Source organism: Ambystoma mexicanum, chromosome 9 (genome assembly GCF_040938575.1).
Source record: "Ambystoma mexicanum isolate Mex_15411 chromosome 9, UKY_AmexF1_1, whole genome shotgun sequence".
Taxonomy (NCBI): Eukaryota; Metazoa; Chordata; class Amphibia; order Caudata; family Ambystomatidae; genus Ambystoma; species Ambystoma mexicanum.
The window spans coordinates 1,117,339,837-1,117,357,579 of NC_090931.1; the positions used below are offsets into that span (position 1 = coordinate 1,117,339,837).

General features: G+C 46.5%; 1 protein-coding gene across 2 annotated transcripts in view; it reads right to left on the reverse strand.

Annotated features, from left to right (window-relative positions):
* RIF1 (replication timing regulatory factor 1) overlaps positions 1 to 17,743 on the reverse strand; it is a 1,074,525-nt gene that overhangs the window by 462,243 nt on the left and 594,539 nt on the right. For both annotated transcript variants that reach the window (XM_069616488.1, XM_069616487.1), the window contains 2 exons: positions 14,956 to 15,158; positions 11,673 to 11,772 (listed from right to left, as the gene is read on the reverse strand). In XM_069616488.1, the coding sequence (XP_069472589.1) occupies positions 11,673 to 11,772; positions 14,956 to 15,158 (303 nt within the window). The remainder of the gene's footprint in view (positions 1 to 11,672; positions 11,773 to 14,955; positions 15,159 to 17,743) is intronic.

Consider the following 17,743-nt stretch of genomic DNA (forward strand, 5'->3'; position numbering starts at 1 on the left):
GGTTGATCTGCTTAGTCTGGCACCAGATTACGAATTGTCTCAATTTGTCATAATAACAGTGCCTAGTGTTTGGTTTTCTTGATTCTTTCAAGATATCCATGCATCTTTGAGGTAGATTGAGATGCCCGAACTCTGACTTCAGGAGCTATGCTGCCAAGTTCATGGATTGTGGTTGTGGGTGCACTGTTAGTCCCTCGTGCTGGGTGAGTAGGTTGTACTGGCACGGGAGCTTGATGGGGGGTCCCACATCGCCTGTTTGCGCAGATGTGGATACCACGGTTGTCTTGCCCACATAGGAGCAACTAGGATAAGCGTCATTGGTTCCTTGTGTAACTTGTTCACCCACCTTCCTCGAGAGGCGTTTGGGGGGGGGGAGGGGGAGTTGGGGGGGCGGGGGGGAGGGCAAATTTCCCTGACCAGTTCATCCATAGGGTGTTCCCCTTGAAGCCTGGCTGGGGGAACCTGGATGCGAAGTCTGGGCATTGACGATTTTATTTTCGCTTGTGGCTAATAAGTCTATAGTTGGGAAACCCCATTGAGAAAAGAGGTTCTACGACTTCTTCGTGTAGACGCCACTCTTGTTCCTCTGGTAGGGGATCTCTGCTCAATGAGTCTGCTAGAGTGTCGAGTAGACCTGGAACATGTGATGACAGGGACATTTTCCGTCCGAATGCCCATTTCCAGATTTCTGTGCAAGTCTGGATAGATTTGAGAGCGTGTACCCCCGTTTCTTGATATAAAACATCCCTGTGGTGCCGTCAGTTAGGATCTGCACTGACAGGTTTGTTAAATGTGGTTCGAATGCCTGAAGGGCTTTGAATACTGCCAGAAGTTCCATCACATTGATGTGGTTCTGAGCTGCAGTGCGAGACCACAGACCATGAGCTGTGTGGTGAAGGTAGCGAGCCCCCCCCCCACCCTTCAAGTGAGTTGTCCATTGTGACTACTGCCTGGATCTGTGGGTCATAGAAAGGTTTCCCTCTCGTTACGTTTTTTTCTCTCGTCCACCAGTGAAGATTTTGTACAAGTGTTGGCGAAACACTAGATCGTCCCACTGACCGCTTGCCGGAGACCACTGTTTCGCCAACTACTCCTGTATCGGACGCATGTGCAGGCCCGCATGAGGAACCAGGTATATGCAAGATGCCAGCATGCCTATTAAACGCATTTCTTTGCGCACCCTTATCTGGCGGCCGGCCCGATAATGTGGTGTTTGCAGTAACAAATGTTTTACTCTTTCCTCTGAAGGAAAGACCAATCCTTCCTCTGTGTTTAGGATAGCTCCTAGGAACTGTTTGGAAGTACTTGGCACTAGGCTTGATTTTTTCTCGTTGATTGAGAAGCCCAATTGAAAGAGGAGGTTATTGTTTGGATGTTTTGTCTGCAAATCAGAGGCGATTCCCCTGTTATGAGCTAGTCATCCAGGTAAGGGTACACTGGGATTGCTCCCCTGCGCAGGTGCGCTGCCACAACCACCAGTACCTTTGTTAATACCCTTGGAGCCGAGGCCATCCCAAAGGGCAGCACTTTGAATTGGTAGTGCTTGTTTGCTATCTTGAAACGCAAGAATCTTCTGTGCGCTGGGAACATTGAAGTATGAAAATGGGCATCTTTCATATCCAGTGTTGCCATGTAATCCCCCTTTTTTAGTAGCGGATTTACCTCTTGTAGCGTAGTCATGCAGTACTTTTGTGGCTTGGCATACTGGTTTGCAGGGCGTAAATCTAATACAGGGCGCATCGTTAAATCTTTCTTTGGGACAAGGAGGTAAGTTGAATAAATACCCTTGTTTACCTGGTTGGTTGGGACCACTTCTATAGCGCCCCTTTAATTGAAGCGTTATTTCTTCTAGAAGGATCCGCTGATGTTCCTCCGAGTGGATTTTTCTGTCGTGGGTGTGGTCGTGAGGACGTAGAAGTAGTTCTATGCAGTAGCCCCCTACTACCGTGGACAGCACCCATCTGTCCAAGGAGATACCCTCCGTGCATGGGTGAAATTGGAAATGCATCCTCCTACTGCAGATGCATGGGAGGGTAACTGGAGCGGAATCTCACTTGCTCCGAAGAGGGGTGCCACCTCGAGCTGGGTCTCTGCCCCGACCACCACGACCTCTGCGTTGTCCTCGTGGATAGCCCTGGAAGGCTTGTCCTTGATCATTCCCATAGAAACCTTGGCCTGGACTGTAGCCAGATCCTCTGAATTGTGGCCCCGTAAACGGCGAAAATGGCTGTTACCCCTTTGACCAGTAGGCTTGTTTGTGAGCTGACCTAAAGATTTTAGAGTGTCATACTCATCCTTTGCTGTCTTCAGTAAGTCTTCCACAGCTTTGCCGAAGAGCACATTAGGTTCCACTGGCATGTTTTAGAGTGGCTTGTCTCTCTGGCCTAAAGCCCGACTGGCGAAGCCATGCATGCCTCTTTATAATAGTCCCCTCTGCAATGACTCTTCCGGCATGGTCAGCTTTATAGAAGTTTGATTTAAGGAGACAAGTAGATACGACCCTTCCGTCTGCTGCCACTTGAGCTAGTTGTGAATTAAGTGGCTCTGGGGCGGACGAAAGTAAAGCAGAAATTTCCTCCCACTTATGGCAGTTATAACTTGCCAAAAGTGTAGCGTTATTGGCTATTCTAGTTTGATAGGCCGCAGAGGAAGAGACCTTTTTGCCCATGGCAGAAATCTTCTCGCTTTACTTATCCAGTGGGGCCTCGGAGGAAGCAAGGGGTGGTGCCTGCTCTTTTTCTTGTTGTGGTAACAGCCAATGAGTCTGGCTTCAATTGGCCTCTTATATATAAGGTGTCTGATGGTGCAGGCCTGAATAGTTTTTCCACACGCGGGTTAACGGCCCGTGTGAGATTGGGTGCTTCTAAGGAAGGCTGTATTCTCTGTTGGACCGATTTCAGTAGTGGGATAAACTGACCTGTCTTTTAGTACCCCAGTATTTGTTCAGCAAAGTCTCTATCCTCCTGTACCTCCTGTGTCAATTTGGAAGTGTTCTGCTGCTTTGGTGAAGACTTCATTGAGGAGGGGTTGATTATCGACAGGGGAATCGACCACTGGAGTGTCCTGATTAAGAGGGGAATCTATGGTGTACATGTTAACCTCCTGGTCTGTGTCTGGGTCTACATCGTCCCCATAATAAAGTTAATCTGTATCCTCTTCATTAAATTGAGGGTCATATGTTTCCACAAAAGAAAGATCCTCCTGGTCTTCTGGTTCTATTTCGGTGTCATAGGGATCTATAACTGTGCTTTGTAAGGGGCCGTTAGAGCAAGACCTCTTAGAAGGGGGTTCAGAGTGTAAGGCAGAGGCTTGAGAGCCGGAAGGAGTGGAATGGAAATTTTGAAAGTAATCTGGGTTTTTTTCATAAATATTAGCCATGAAGTTTATTCTTCGCATAACCCTATCAATATCTTGTGAAGACCATTCCTTTGAACTTGGGATCACAATAGATTGAGGGGAAATACCATAATCCTCATCAGTGGGAGGTATAACCTTAGGTCTAGAGTCCTTTGGTTTCTCTGTGGGCTTGGATAATATTCCCTTTTGAGAAGTTCTCTCCCCAGGAGGGCTCTTAGAGGACTTTTAATTATGTTTTTCCCCACCCTGGGACCCAGGAGTGTTTAACAGACTTCTTGGGGTCTGCCGCTTTATTGGACGATGAATGTCTAACTTCGTGTGTGGGAGCTTAGGCTTCGTCCACGGACGATCAGCCTTTCAGAAGGGGTTTTACGAGCGACCCCCTTGCCGTCTTTCAGCAGTTGTGTGGCGATCTTGATCGAGATTGCCCAGAGGACTGGGACTCGGTGGACCTTTCACGGGGTGTCTAAAGGTGTCGAATATTTGACTCATCTTTCGAATGTCGATGGGGGTTTGTGTGTTTGGTGGTCTGTGCTTTAGTAGCGCTGCCGCCGCCGGGTGTAGACCCCACAACATGGCCGCCAGCCTGTCCTACGGGGTCGGGGGTCTGCCCTTGAGTAGCTGAAGCTACTCCGATGCCCTTACCGTCCAAATGTATGGCGTCGCTGCCTTCGCTAAAGGCTCCCTCTCTACCTCCATGGCCTTGAGTTGCCTGGCATAGTGGGCCCACCGTTTCGTTGAGCGGTCCTTTAATGTCTTAGGCATGAAGAGCCTGCACGCTCGACAAGACGTTTCGATGTGGTCTCTTGGGAGACACAAATTGCAAAGCGTTTGTCGACCCAGGGGAATTAACGATTACACTTAAGGCAAAATTTAAATGGTGTATTTTCCATAATTATGGGTTATGAAAATGGCAGCTGGGCGAACAAAGTGTAAGAAGGGGAGAATATGCATTCTAAAATGGCCTCCCCCTCTCTCCCTACTGTCTGGGCCGAGGCCCGGGGCGGCCTTCCAAGGCCAAACGGTCCGTCGCGGTGGTCTCTGGCGGGCAGTTTTCTTTCTTCACTGGCGTGGTGTTTCGGCAGTCAATGAAAGGATAGAAAGAAAAATTATCATAATTGGGTAAAAGTCAATGGCTTACCGCTGAAAGGAGCTCCGCTATATGCGTCCGTCAAGATCCACTGTACCCATGATCTCTCACACGTATAGGACCCTCAGATTGTATTTTTTCTAACATGAGGAGTAGCGTGAGTACAGATTATCCAAGCAGATAGAAAGATACGACGACAAGCATCCATGCGCCTTCTCTCAGAGGGGAGGAAGGGCGGGCGCATGCAAATCTAAGCAGATACAAGCATCAGAAATACGATTACGGTGAGTAATGTATCCCTTCCGAGGCTTGTGGAATCTGCTTAGATCACATGCTGTGCATAGATTAGCGAGCAGTGTTAGAAGGAGGTGGGATGTGAGAAGGGTCATGAGGAAACAGGTGTCTTAGAACCGCTTGTCCCACTTGTGTATCTGTCTTGGACTGAGTGTCAATGCAGTAGTGCTGAGTAAAAGTGTGAATAGAGCTCCATGTAGCTGCTTTGCAAATTGTGTCAAGGGGTACATTTGCAATGAAAGCCAGAGTGGCCCCAGTGCCTCTTGTAGAGTGGGCTCTTGGCGTAAAAGGCAGAGTCTTTTCAGAAAGGGAGTAACATAGCTGGATACAATTGACTATCCACTTTGAGATGGCACCTTTAGAGACCCGATCTCCCTCTCTGCCTGTAGCTAAGGAGACAAACAGTTGGTCTGTTTTTCTTAGCGGCCTGGTCTAGTCTACATAGTAGAGGACCGCTCTTCGCACATCTAGAGTATGTAGTTTCAGCTCAGCAGAGCTTTTGGGTTCTTGGAAGAAGGCCAGAGGCTCAGTTAACATGGAATTTTGAAATGAACTTAGGTGAGAACCTAGGGTGTGTTCGTAGAACCAGTTTATCCTTATGAACAGTAAAGAAAGGATCCTGCACCGAGAGCCTGAATTTCACTGACCCTTCTTATGGATGTAATGGCTACTAAGAAGGCAGTTTTATAAGTCAGGTGTTTGAGACTGGCTTTCTGCATGGGTTCAAAGGGTGGGCCCATGAGCTTAGCACCACATTAAGGTCCTATCCTGGTGATGGGTTTGAAATTTGAGGGTGGAGTCTCTTTACCCCCCTTCCATGAAGGCTTTAACCACTGGTACTTTCCACCACGAAACCTTGTTATGGTGGTGGTGTAGGCTGACAACACCGCCAGGTGTACCTTTAGTGAATTAAATACCAACCCTACTTCCAGCAGGTGGAGCATGTACGTGACAATATTGGAAGGACTGCAATCAACCGGGTTGATTTGGTTATTCTGGCACCAGATAACGAATCTTTTCCATTTATCAAAATAACAGTGCCTCGTGTTTGGTTTCCTAGATTCCTTTAGGATGTCCATGCACCTCTGTGGTAAATTGAGATGTCCGAACTGACTTCAGGAGCCATCCTGCAAAGTTCATTGAGCTGGGTTGAGGATGCACTGTTTGACCTTGCTGCTGGGATAGTAGGTTGTGCCAGCACAGGAGTCTGATGGGCTCGCACACTGCTAGTCTGCGTAGGTGTGGGAACCACGGTTGCCTCGCCCACATGGGAGCAACTAGGATGAGCGTCATCGATTCCCTGTGCATCTTGTTGACCACCTTTCTCATGAGAGAGGTTGGTTGAACAACATAGGCAAACATCCCTGACCAGTTCATCCACAGGGCATTCCCCTTGGAGTCTGGCTGGGGGAACCTGGATGCGAATCCTGGTCATTGCCTGTTTTGCTTGTGGCAAATAGGTCTATAGTGGGGAAACCCCACTGTGAGAAGACGTCTTCTACGACTTCTCTGTGTAAACACCATTCGTGTTCTTATGGGAGGGGATCTCTGCTTAAAGCGTCTGCTAGTGAACTGAGATCCCCTGGAACATGTTGAGATGACAAGTAAATGTTCTGTCTGAGTGCCCATGTCCAAATTCTCTGGGCAAGCCTGGACAGATTTGGCAAACGAGTCCCTCGCTGTTTATGGAAAACATCGCTGTCGTACTGTCCGTTAAGATCTGTACTGATAGGTTCAGCAGGTGGGGATCGAACGCTCAAAGCGCGCTGAAGACGGCCAGAAGCTCTAGCAGAATGATGCGATTCTTGGCCACTGTGCGAGACCAGAGACCCTGAGCTGTGTGGTGAAGGAGGTGAGCTCCCCACCCTGACAGGAACGAGTCTGTAGTCACTACAGCTTGAATTTCTGGATCGTAAAAGGGTTTCCCCTTTGGCAGTTTCTCTTGTCCACCAGTGAAGACTTTGTACAAGTGTTGGCAAAACGACCACTAGATCGTCCCACTGACCACTTGCCTGAGACCACTGTTTCACAAACAACTCTTGCATGGGTCGCAGGCGCCCGTGGGGGACCAGGTAAATGCAGGACGCCATCATGCTTAGCAAACGCATCGCTTTGCGCACCCTTATCTGGCGACCAGACTGATCTTGAGGAATTTGCAGTAGTATATTCCGAATTCTTTCCTCTGATGGAAAGGCCAACCCCTCTTGAGTGTTTAGGACAGCTCCTAGGAACTGTTTGGAGGTGCTTGGCACCAGGCTTGATTTTTTTCTCCTTGAAAGAGAAACCCAATTCGGAGGAGGTTGAACGTTCTTTGGATGTTGGATCTGCAAATGACTGGGGTTTCCCCCGTGATGAGCCAGTCGTCCAGGTAAGGGTATGCTGGGATTGCCTCCCTGCATAGGTGTGCCGCCGCCACCGCCAGTACCTTGGTGAATATCCTTGGAGCTGAGGCTATACCGAAGGGCAGCACACCTTGAACTGGTAGTGCCGACTGTCCACCTTGAAGCGCAAGAATCTTCTGTGCGCTGGGAACATGGAAATATGAAAATAGGCATCTTTCATGTCCAATGTTGCCATGTAATCCCCTCTTTTAAGGAGTGGGATTACCTCTTGGAGAGTAGTCATGCAAAATTTTTGGGGCTTGACATACTTGTTTGCAGGGCGTAAGTCTAATACTGGGCACATTGTTACATCTTTTTTTGGCACAAGGAAAGAAGTTGAATAAATACCCTTGTTTACCTGGTTGCCCGGGACGAGTTCTATTGCATTCTTTGCGAGAAGATTGACGATTTCCTCGAGGAGGATCTTTTGGTGGTCCAGGGAATGTATCTTGATGTGGACGGTGGTTGTGGGGGCGCTCCAGTAGCTTGATGCAGTCTCCTGCGGACACTGTGGACAGCACCCATCTGTCCGATGTGATCCCTTCCCATGCTTGGGTGAAATTGGAAATGCGCCCCCTTACTGGGGATGCGTGGGAAGGGACCCTGAGCGGAACGTCACTGCTTTGCAGGTGGCGTACCGCCTCTGCCTGGGCTGTCTCTACCACAGCTCCTCTTATTACCTCTGCTGTAACTTTGGGTAATCTGTTGTTGCCACCCCACGATGTACCCTGTCCCTGTGTGTAATTGGCGCCCCTTTGGGAATTTTGGCCGTGTGAGCAACGAAAAATTACTATTCCCTCTTTGATTCGTGGGCTTATTAGTCAATTGTCCCAGGGATTTAAGGGCATCGTACTCCTCTTTGGCAGTTTTGAGTGCGTCCTCTAATGCTTTGCCAAACAAGAGACTCGTACCACCGGCATGTCGATGAGGGTAGCTTGGGTCTCGGGTTTAAACCCTGACTGTCTAAGCCAAGCGCGCCTCTTAATGACTGTGCTCTCTGCTATGAGCCGGCCTGCATTATCTGCGGCATCAAAGGTCGTTTTTAGGATGCATCCGGACACGGCTCTACCCTCCGACGCGATCTGGGCTAACTGGCCCTTCAGTGATTCTAGAGCAGCTACCTGCTCCCACGAGTGGAAATTATAACTTGCCAGCAGAGTGGTGGTATTGGAGATTCTTGCCTGGTAAGCAGAAGTGGAGGCAGCTTTCCTTCCTAACCCGTAAATTCTTTTGCTCTCCTTATCTGGGTTGAGCTTCAGATGATAGAGGTGTTCCCGCTCTTTTTCTAGTGTTAGTGATTACCAAGGAGTCGGGCTTAAGTTGACCCCTTATGTAAAGTGGGTCAGACTGGGCAGCCCTGAACATCTCAATTCTGGGGTTTACAGCCATGATGAGATTAGGGGTGAGAAGGGAAGGATCAATTCTGTGTTGTATAGACTTGAGAATTGGAATGGCTTGAGCAATGGGTCTTTTGTCTCCCATGATCTCTTCTGCAAAGTCCCTCTCTTGCGCCCACCCCTCCCCCCCCCCCCGAGTGTCTATGTGGAAGGGCTCTGCAGCTCTAGCCAAGACCTCATTTAGAAGGGGCTGGTTATCTACTGGTGAGTCAGTAATCTGAGGTTCTTTGCGAATAGGAGAGTCTATATTGTAGACTTCTGCAACGTCTTCCTCCTCCCCACCCTGGCCGTCATCTCCATAATAATCTACCCCCATTTGGTCGTCCAACATTTCTAAGTCTGGATCCTCATTATAATGTTGTGGATCGTCACAATACTGTTGGTAAGGTTGGATGTAGTAAGGGTATAAAATCAGGCCCTGAGTTGGAGTCTCAAACCGACGTTTCTTATTAGGGGGCTGACAGTCCCTGGATCCTGAAGGAGTAGCGTTGTCTGGGGTACACTGATAACTGAGGAAATGTTCTGGGTTCTTAGAGTAGAAATCAGCCAGGGAAGACATTCTCCTCATTACCCGGTCTATGTCTTCACTGCGCCATTCTCTGGAGCTGGGTATGACAACCTCCTGTGAAGGTTCCCCTTCTATTCCCATATCCTGAGGAGTGGGAGGAATACGTTTGGGTTTAGGTGCAGGGACAGGGGTCTTGGATTTTTCTCTATCTGAAGACTTCCGTCTGTCCTTATGTACCTGTGGTGCAAAAGTAGTGTGATGACTTTCTGCTGTCTTACCCCTTCCCCTTGAGTAGAAGAGTTATCCTGATGTTTTGACCTTCTCTGAGCTTTTCAACACCTGGCGTCGAGATTCGGGGGTGTGTAGGGTACTCTCTGAATCTTTCGAGTGTGCACGTTGACTTTCGGAGGCAGATGCCAATTGGGCTGCCGGAGCAGACTTTGGGTGCGCGGCTTGGGGGTGGAGGTCAGATTCATCTTCTGATGCACACCTACGTGACTTTGGGGAGCTACGCACTCTTGGCAACTGTGGACGGTTGTTGTGCGTCGATCTCGACCTGGAAGGCCCAGAGGACACCGATTCCATGGACCGCTCTCTGTGCATCTTTCTTCCGAGAACTCGACACGCATGTCGAGTCTCGGTTGGACTTAGTGTGTTTAAGTGTAGTTGTAGTGTGGGTAGCGCTCGTGTAGCCGGGAGTGTTCCCCATAACTGCCCTGCCGTACAATCCTCCGAGGTCGGGGACTAGCGCTTGGGCGTCTTTCGACACCTCTGTGCCCGCGCCGTCCAAAAGTACAGCGTCGCTCTCATCAATGAAGGCACCCACCGCTTCCATGGCCTCGAGTTGCCTGGCGTGGTGGGCCTAACGTTTAGTGGAGAGGTCCATTAGTGTTTTTGCGTTAAACAGGCTACACGCTCTGCAGTTAGCCTCAGGGTGGTCCCTAGGCAAACAGATTACAGGTGGCGTGTTTGTCAACCCAAGGGTACTTGCGGTTGCACTTGGGGCACAATTTAAATGGAGTACTCTCCATATGTCACCTTAAGGCAGCGGGCTAGTGCAAGTAGGAAATAATAAGTGTGAGTATGTTTCCACCCCCCACTCTCCCTACTTGCAGGTCCGAGGCCAGAGGCCTTCAGAGGCCCAAAGCACCGTCGTGCAGTCTCAACAGTTGTTTGTTCTTCGGACCGGTGTCGATCTTCGGATCTCGACGGAGTAAAAGAATGGGGAAATGATATGATTTTTTTTGCAAAATAGCTGAAAGCCAGGGAACTTCGCAACAATGCTTCCGACAAGTATGGCGGAAAAAAAAACAATCTGAGGGTCCTACACGCGTGAGGGATCATGGGTACAGTCGACGTCACACTAGGGATAGTACTACTGGCATGTTCTGTGTCGACGCCCATTTTCGAGTTTTGAAAAACAAAAATACTCTGCAGCTTCCACTAGATGTCGGCCTATGCACAGCATGTTATCTAAGCAGATTCCACAAGCCTCAGAGATTATACATATTGATAAGCACAGTGGGCTGATTAACAGTCCAAAAATAGCAGCAGCACTAGGGCAATAAAAAAATGAGACCAAGGCAAATGTTTTCACGAACCAATGTATGCTCTGAGGTCTTTATTAGGCAAGATTGTATGGAGTACCCTGTGGGAGACTGCACCAGCCTTGTCCTCTTTGCAATAGTTGACCCAACCTTTGGTATAAGCCTGTACTACACAAGTTGGTAGAGTGACTGAGCAGCCAAGCTCATCTCAAGAGGGGTCAAAGTGAGCTGTAAGGTTGTTACACAGTTTCACAGGGACAGTTATTCAAATAAACACTCAGGTTTCTTGATTAAACAATTATTTATTAATATAACAGTCCCTTGTATAAGCCTTCCTTAGAAGAGAGCAAAATATGTAACACTTAAAATATGCTAAAGGAACAGCGATTTTTCCCAAAAACGAATCTGCTACTGCAGGGAAAAAAGGACAGCATATGGTTACAGGGTCATAATGTGTACAAAGCACATCATTTCGGTGCAAGGCACCAAAAGGTGCTGTGACTGACGGTGCAGAACCACGTGGCACAATCTGGTGGCTGCAAAAAGATTTCCAAAACAGTGCGAGTCTGCATAACCTTTCAAATATGAAGAAACTGAAAAAAAATGAAATGGAAATAATGATATTTCCATTATGCATCATATTGAGTGTTAAGGAGAGGAGGCTGATTGCATTTGCTAAATATGTGCAAACGGCAGGACTGATGGCACTAAGGTTATGTTCTACACTGGTATGTTAATACTGTGAATTGTCCATCGAGGGAGATATTGATGCCAATTCTATAATGCAGCATGGGTGCCAGGACCAAAAGTCAACTAACAAGGTGCCACTGCCTGTCCATAGTTTCATTGGCTCTACCCATTCAACCAACCTCTTACAGACTCACCGAATCTGGATTGCACGCATACAATTATTTGCACACAACATATCTAACAGTTTGACATTTTCTTGGTTGGAAAAAGATCAATGCGTAGGGGGAATAACAAAACCAGACACTACAAGTTTTTGTAATGGTTATTCCAAGATAGCCTGTGCTGTTAGATGTCAGGGGCGGTTGTGTAACAACGAATAAAGCAAAAGACGAAAAACAAAAAACTTACAGCATCTGAATATGGTCCACTTGAGTCTTCCACAACCTCAACACTCTCAAAACCAGGCAAAAGAAGTGGAGTTTTCTGTTTGACTTGGCTTAATACAGGCCTGTCAAAAGGAAACATCAAGTTAAATAGATTCTTGAGAGTCATGCTACTTGGCAGAAAAATCATCAAAATATGAACACACATAATAGCAATAATCAACGGGGGAGTAAATAATGTTAAGCTCCTATTTTCTATTTTAAAGAGACCCAAAGATGAGATTGAAAAGTAGTCTGTTCAATCTCCCATCTGCAAACTCAAATGTTAAACAGAATAATTGCATATTATGCACACCACCTGCACACAAGGTACAAGTGACTTTGGAGGATTTTAAATTGTGTTTCTGTAAATACAATTGCTTTGAATAGGATGTTGCAAATCACAAAGAACAGAGGTTCTTTCTTAAATAAGCAATTGCGAATTCAGTTGTAGGAAGAAGGTCCTTTTGCTCTGTTTTTGTAAGCACCTCCTTTACCCATCATTTGTTCTTTATGATGCTCTGGCCATTGTTGCCCAGCAAATTCCATCCAGATCTCATTTGGGTGGAGACTTATGCTTGTGGACCAACACAGGACATTACCCCCCCACCCAAAGGTGAGGAATACCATCAAGGTGCCCCTTAGTCTCCCAGGGTCAGTATCAGGACAGTTGTCAAGTTCAGGCAGAATACTTTATTACATTGATTGCACTGGTAGTAGCCATTTTGATGCACAGCAAGCATTCCCTCCTTGAAGTTCGAAAAATGAAGTCTCTAGTAATCCCTCCTTTATACAGGCAACTGTACTTTGTTGATCTTGTGAATGATTCAAGGCTAGAAATAACCATGCAGTTTAATTTTCTACAGCTCACAAAGGAATGCAAAGGGGCTGGAGAGTTGTTTGGTAAGAATTGATGCAGTCACACTGTAAGACTACACAGCACGTATCTGCTTGTTATTAGGTAACCCACCTTTTGGTATAGGTCTGTACTGTAGAAGTTGGTAGCGTGACTGAGCAGCCAGGCCTATCTTCAGGAGGGGTAAATGTGAGCTGTACTAATGAAATTCGTAAATACAAGTAACCAAGTAACACACTCAAGGGTTCAGTTATAAATAGTTATTTAATGTCAATTTTTAAATGAGCATTCTTTAAAAAGGCAATTCGCTGTAACAAGGTAAATATACTTTAAAATTACTTTTCAGAATCAAAACAAGTTAGTGGATAATTTTTGGATATGCTTCTTATACAATTCCTACACCCCGAGGTGACTTCAATTACAAGGACAGTAACATTTATATATCACACTAGTTATTCTTTGCAGATTCTGAGGTTGCAGAAAGGAAAGCTTAGGGAAGGAAAAAGGTTAGACAGGTTCTATGTATATGTGAGGACAACTACATCTTCCAATGAAATCTAGATATGCCTTTCCCAGCAGTAACAGTCTACAACAAGCTACCACCCATGGAGGGATAAACAATATCAAAGTCAATGGACTAGAAGAGTCTTCAGGGATCCAGGACAGCCAAAGTTCTGAGGTACTTAAATCAAAGTCTTGCACAAAGTTAGTTTGTAAAAAAAAAAAAAATAACGCATCACTTGTAGGGTCACAAGCTGTTAAGCCTGTGAGAAGAGAGTGGAGCTTAACTCTAAAAAGGTAAGCCAATACAGTTCCCAACCGAGAAAAGCGTGGCTAACGGCAATAAGGTAAGTACCCCAAGCCTAAATAGTACACCTCTGGTTTGAAGAGTGGTCCAGCTGGATTTTGTCCTGCTACAGTGGTGCAGACCCTTGTTCCTGAGACTCAGTCGTGGGTACTAAAGGTAGGACGTCTGGAGGGCTCCTGTTGCGGTATTCGGGAGGTTGTCGGGAGCTACGGAATCTTTTTGGTTCAGCTGCACTTTGCAGCTTCAGTGCTTAGCAAACAGCACCGTTGCAGATCTTTGATACCGGCTGGACTCTTTTCACCCTGGTGAGGGGACTCTGGATCTGGAGGTCCTGCTTCTGGATGGTCCTTAGGAGTCTCCAAGCTTGTAGCCCAATTAGTTCTGCGGCAGACGTTGCACTCTACTACGGTCACGCGACACCTGGGAATTGGCTTCTGAAGCAACAGAGGCACAGCAAGTCGGGGATGGTGGTCCAGTGGAGTTTGTCTTGGGGTTAGTTGGTCCCACTAACCCAAGGGCAGAAGACGTTCCATCCGGAGCTACTCGGTCGAGGTGACTAAGGATTTCAGCACAGCAGCAGGGCTTCACCAGGCAATTCAAAAGGTCCAGGAGGTTGCAGCAAGCTTTATTCACGGTTTCTTCGTCGGGTGTTTCTCCCAGTGGTCGACTCTGCTGGTAGTCCCAAAAGTTTTAAGCAGGTTTCTTCCATTCATGCACAGTCTAGGCAATCACAGCAGGGTGGCTGTCCTAAAAGGACAGCCAGCCAATCAGGACTAGTTGCATTCAGGCATGCCTAGAGACAAAGGACAGGGGAGTTTAGGGACCCTCCCTCCCATCCTGTCCTTGCAGACACACTGGAGCCAGAGGTGGGCTTCAAGGCTGAAGCCCGCCATAGGCAAGACAAAGGGCTCAAACCTGGATCAACGCACATAGTAAAACCCAAGAAAGACCACAAACAGAAAATGGCGAAAAAATAAGACGGGGGGCCATTTTGACGAAATGGTCACCCATGGGTGCTGTACTGCAGCTGAGGGTTCAGCCTGCGGTAGAAAAGCACTATGGTAGGAAAAAGTAAACCACTGCCACTTAAAATAGTGAGGGTAACGAAAATGTTACATGAGAATGTAGGATAAGGGGCTACTAGGTAACCCCCAGCACTACACATTAGATGGTGTGTGCTGACCTACAAAGGGAAAAGGTAAGTAAAGTCAATTTAACTTTAATATTCTTGGGTACTGGAAAGCAAAAATACAAATCAGATAAAAACACGTGTGAGATAAAGGTCTCTCACTCTAGGATTAAAATTCAAAAGTCCAAAGTCCAGCAATATAGCTGGGGATCTAAGGTTGAATTGAATTAGCACAAATTAGAATTCTCCCCAACAGGAGTAAGGGCAACAGTTTTGCTCACAAAGCTGCTTGCGAAAGTTGGTGTATGATGGTCAACTTGTATTGCTATGTGCAGCGAGAAAATCTAGCCTCAACCCCCCTATGTAGGATGTGTGCATTATATGGTGTGAAAGGAATTTTCAGCAGGGTCATAAAAAATAAAATTTTAAAAAGGACAATAAATATTCATTTACATTTAAAATAAAATCAAACATACTTCAGTGCTTCAGGGTACAGCAGCACAGCAGCTTTAGCAAATGTTGCGTTCCAGAACTGGGTAGTTTGGTTCCGAATTTGCTTATTTTTGTGTACAAACATAGCACAAAGCAAAGGGGAAATCTCATCTAGAAGCTCACTGTCATAGACCCCGGAATAGCGAGACTGCAGACACAGGAGAATTTCACTTAGAAGTTTCTCAGTCTAGAAAAGAAAAACAATATTTATCAGATTTCATGCAAGTTAAATATCAGAAGCAGCAATACATCTTTCAATTCACTATGATCGCCAAAACTTGAGAAAAAAAAACAGGTTCTACATTTTGCACTTTGTTATCCCTCATAATAGCATCTGATCTGCCATCTAGATTCCCTGAGCGCCCATTTGGAACAATACCGATTTAGAAGTCAATCGAGAAAAAGAATATGGCTGGTATGGTCAGAAGCAGTAGTTGTTCACGTTGCAGACGTCTGGGCCTCTGGAAACATGGTTCAGTTCAAAACCTTAGTAAGCCGTCACAGCCTTAAACTGGGTACAAAATAAGGAATTACCTTGGGTCACGCCCGGCATCTTCAAAGCTGCAATGTCTCAGAATAATATTTCAGCAAGTTGCCCATCCTATGGAGTGCTACAACGGTAACAAAGGCAGGGAAACTGCACTTAAGTGGTGGACGACAATCTGATGTATACAGACCATCCGCGTGGAGATTGGTAGAAAGACAAATGAGATCAACGCAAAATGCTGGTTCCGTATGTTACATTTCGTTCACCAGGCCCACGTCATTTACGTACAACACAGAATCCTTTTAAGCAGATAATTGGAAGTACTTTGGAATAATCAGTGCTGGCGGTGACGAGTGGCAGGTGCAGACTACGTTCTTGGACTGCCCAGACGTGACACTGCTCTGGAAAGAAATTGCAAACTGACTGCAGTTGATTTCAGGACACAGTGAGACTAGACAGGAAAGCTATGCTTTACAATGACTATCTGCAAGGTAATTCACGACAAGCCAAGTCCCCATGGTTGGGAAGAAGTTAATACGTCAGAACTGACAGATTATCCTGCCTTAACCTGCATTGGTGGACAGAGAATGACAGTCTTGCTGTAATGGAGAGGATCAACTACTTTACATGGCACTGTGAAGAGATCTTTAACCAGGTATGGACCTCCTTTCTGAAACTTTACGCCTGATCTGTATTGGTACACCCTGTATGACACGTGTTTCGTATGACACGTTCCCAGCAACGCCAATGCGAGTGAATTAGCGGTCAGAAGAGAAGGAGCATGGGATTGAGCCCAATATAATCCAAACCAGAGCAACACAATCAGTGGATATTTCATGTACTTCAGGAGTACACCAGAGTAGCCCAGATTTGAGAAAGGCTCTATTGAGCTGAAACACGTGTCATATAGGGCGTTTTGACATAATTTTTTTTGACCCAATAAAAACGATACAACTTTCCAAAATCAATTGGCGCAGAGTCACGGAGTTAATTCTGATATAATGCAATTTTAACGGTATAGGCTTTCTACCGGCAACTCTGAGGAATTGCGACATCATGAGGAATTTATAATATTTGAATTTCTGAATTAAGACCTGTAATAACGAAAAGGAATACTAAGGAGTCGCCCACGAGACCAGCTGTAAACAGTTAAAGCCAAATACGTACTTTATACATTGTATTGGGATACCAAGCGATGCGGGCCAGGGGCTAGGCCCTAGTTACTACTTTGCTCCACTACGTGACTCCATTGGAATTTCACATATCTTAAGAAGAACGTAACTGATGGGTACGGTCATTTTGTTATTCCTATCCTGTGCCAGGTGCCATGGGCATGAGTGGAGAGCTGGGAAGATTATATGGAGAAAATGCTTTTGCAACTTCAGAGTATGCTCTTACTCACACTTCAATATAATTGGGTTGGGAGAGATCCCGTTTTAATTGGATTTGAATTGCAGCATTAGGGTATGTATATTTTGAATGCCCATTGCTTTTATATTCTGCTTTATGCATTGTTTTATATCCCAATATCGAAACAGATTTCAAGGAAGGCAATAACACCATAATGTTTTTGGCAGATGGCCCCAAAATCTGCATACAATACATCTTACAAAAAAACACAGCCACAGAAAATAAATCAACTGCTGGAGAGGGGTTTCTACGGCCCCCTTGGGTTCCATGTTAATGTTAAAGGATATTTGTACCACACACTTTCACCACCGGAGTGGTCCCCTGGCGGCTGTGAAAGAGGAGGGGGGGTTGAGTTAGTGGGAGGAAGCAGGAAAAGTGCAAGAGAGCAGCGATGTGCTGTTGGCGGCCTCAGCCGGGTGTATCCGTTGGCTGGGCCTGGGGTGTTTGCAGCCGTTAGTCGTCGTGTATTGTTGTGCGAGGCTATGTGTGTTTTTTGTTTTGTTGTTGCAATGTCGTGAAGTTTGTGCGGTTTGTTGTGCTGTAGGTTTTTGGTTGTATTTGGTTTATGCAGAGGGTGAAATTGTTAGTGGAGTTGGTTAGTTGGCATCTCTATCCTGAATTGAGGCGCTGGGCTTGCGTAGTTTCCCCTGGTGTGCCGCTGTCCTGATCTGGGCCAGTCTGGAATTCAAGATGGCTTTCTCATCTGGCTCCCACCTCTAACAGGCTCTCTCATAGCCTCACCTGTCCTCCCTTCATACTTCTGTGGCCAGTGCACCTGCCAATGTCAACAACTCAGGTAGTGCGACGACTGCCAATATCTCGACAATTCCACAACACTGTGGTACCTGGTGGTAACTAAGGGGCGGGTGAGGTTG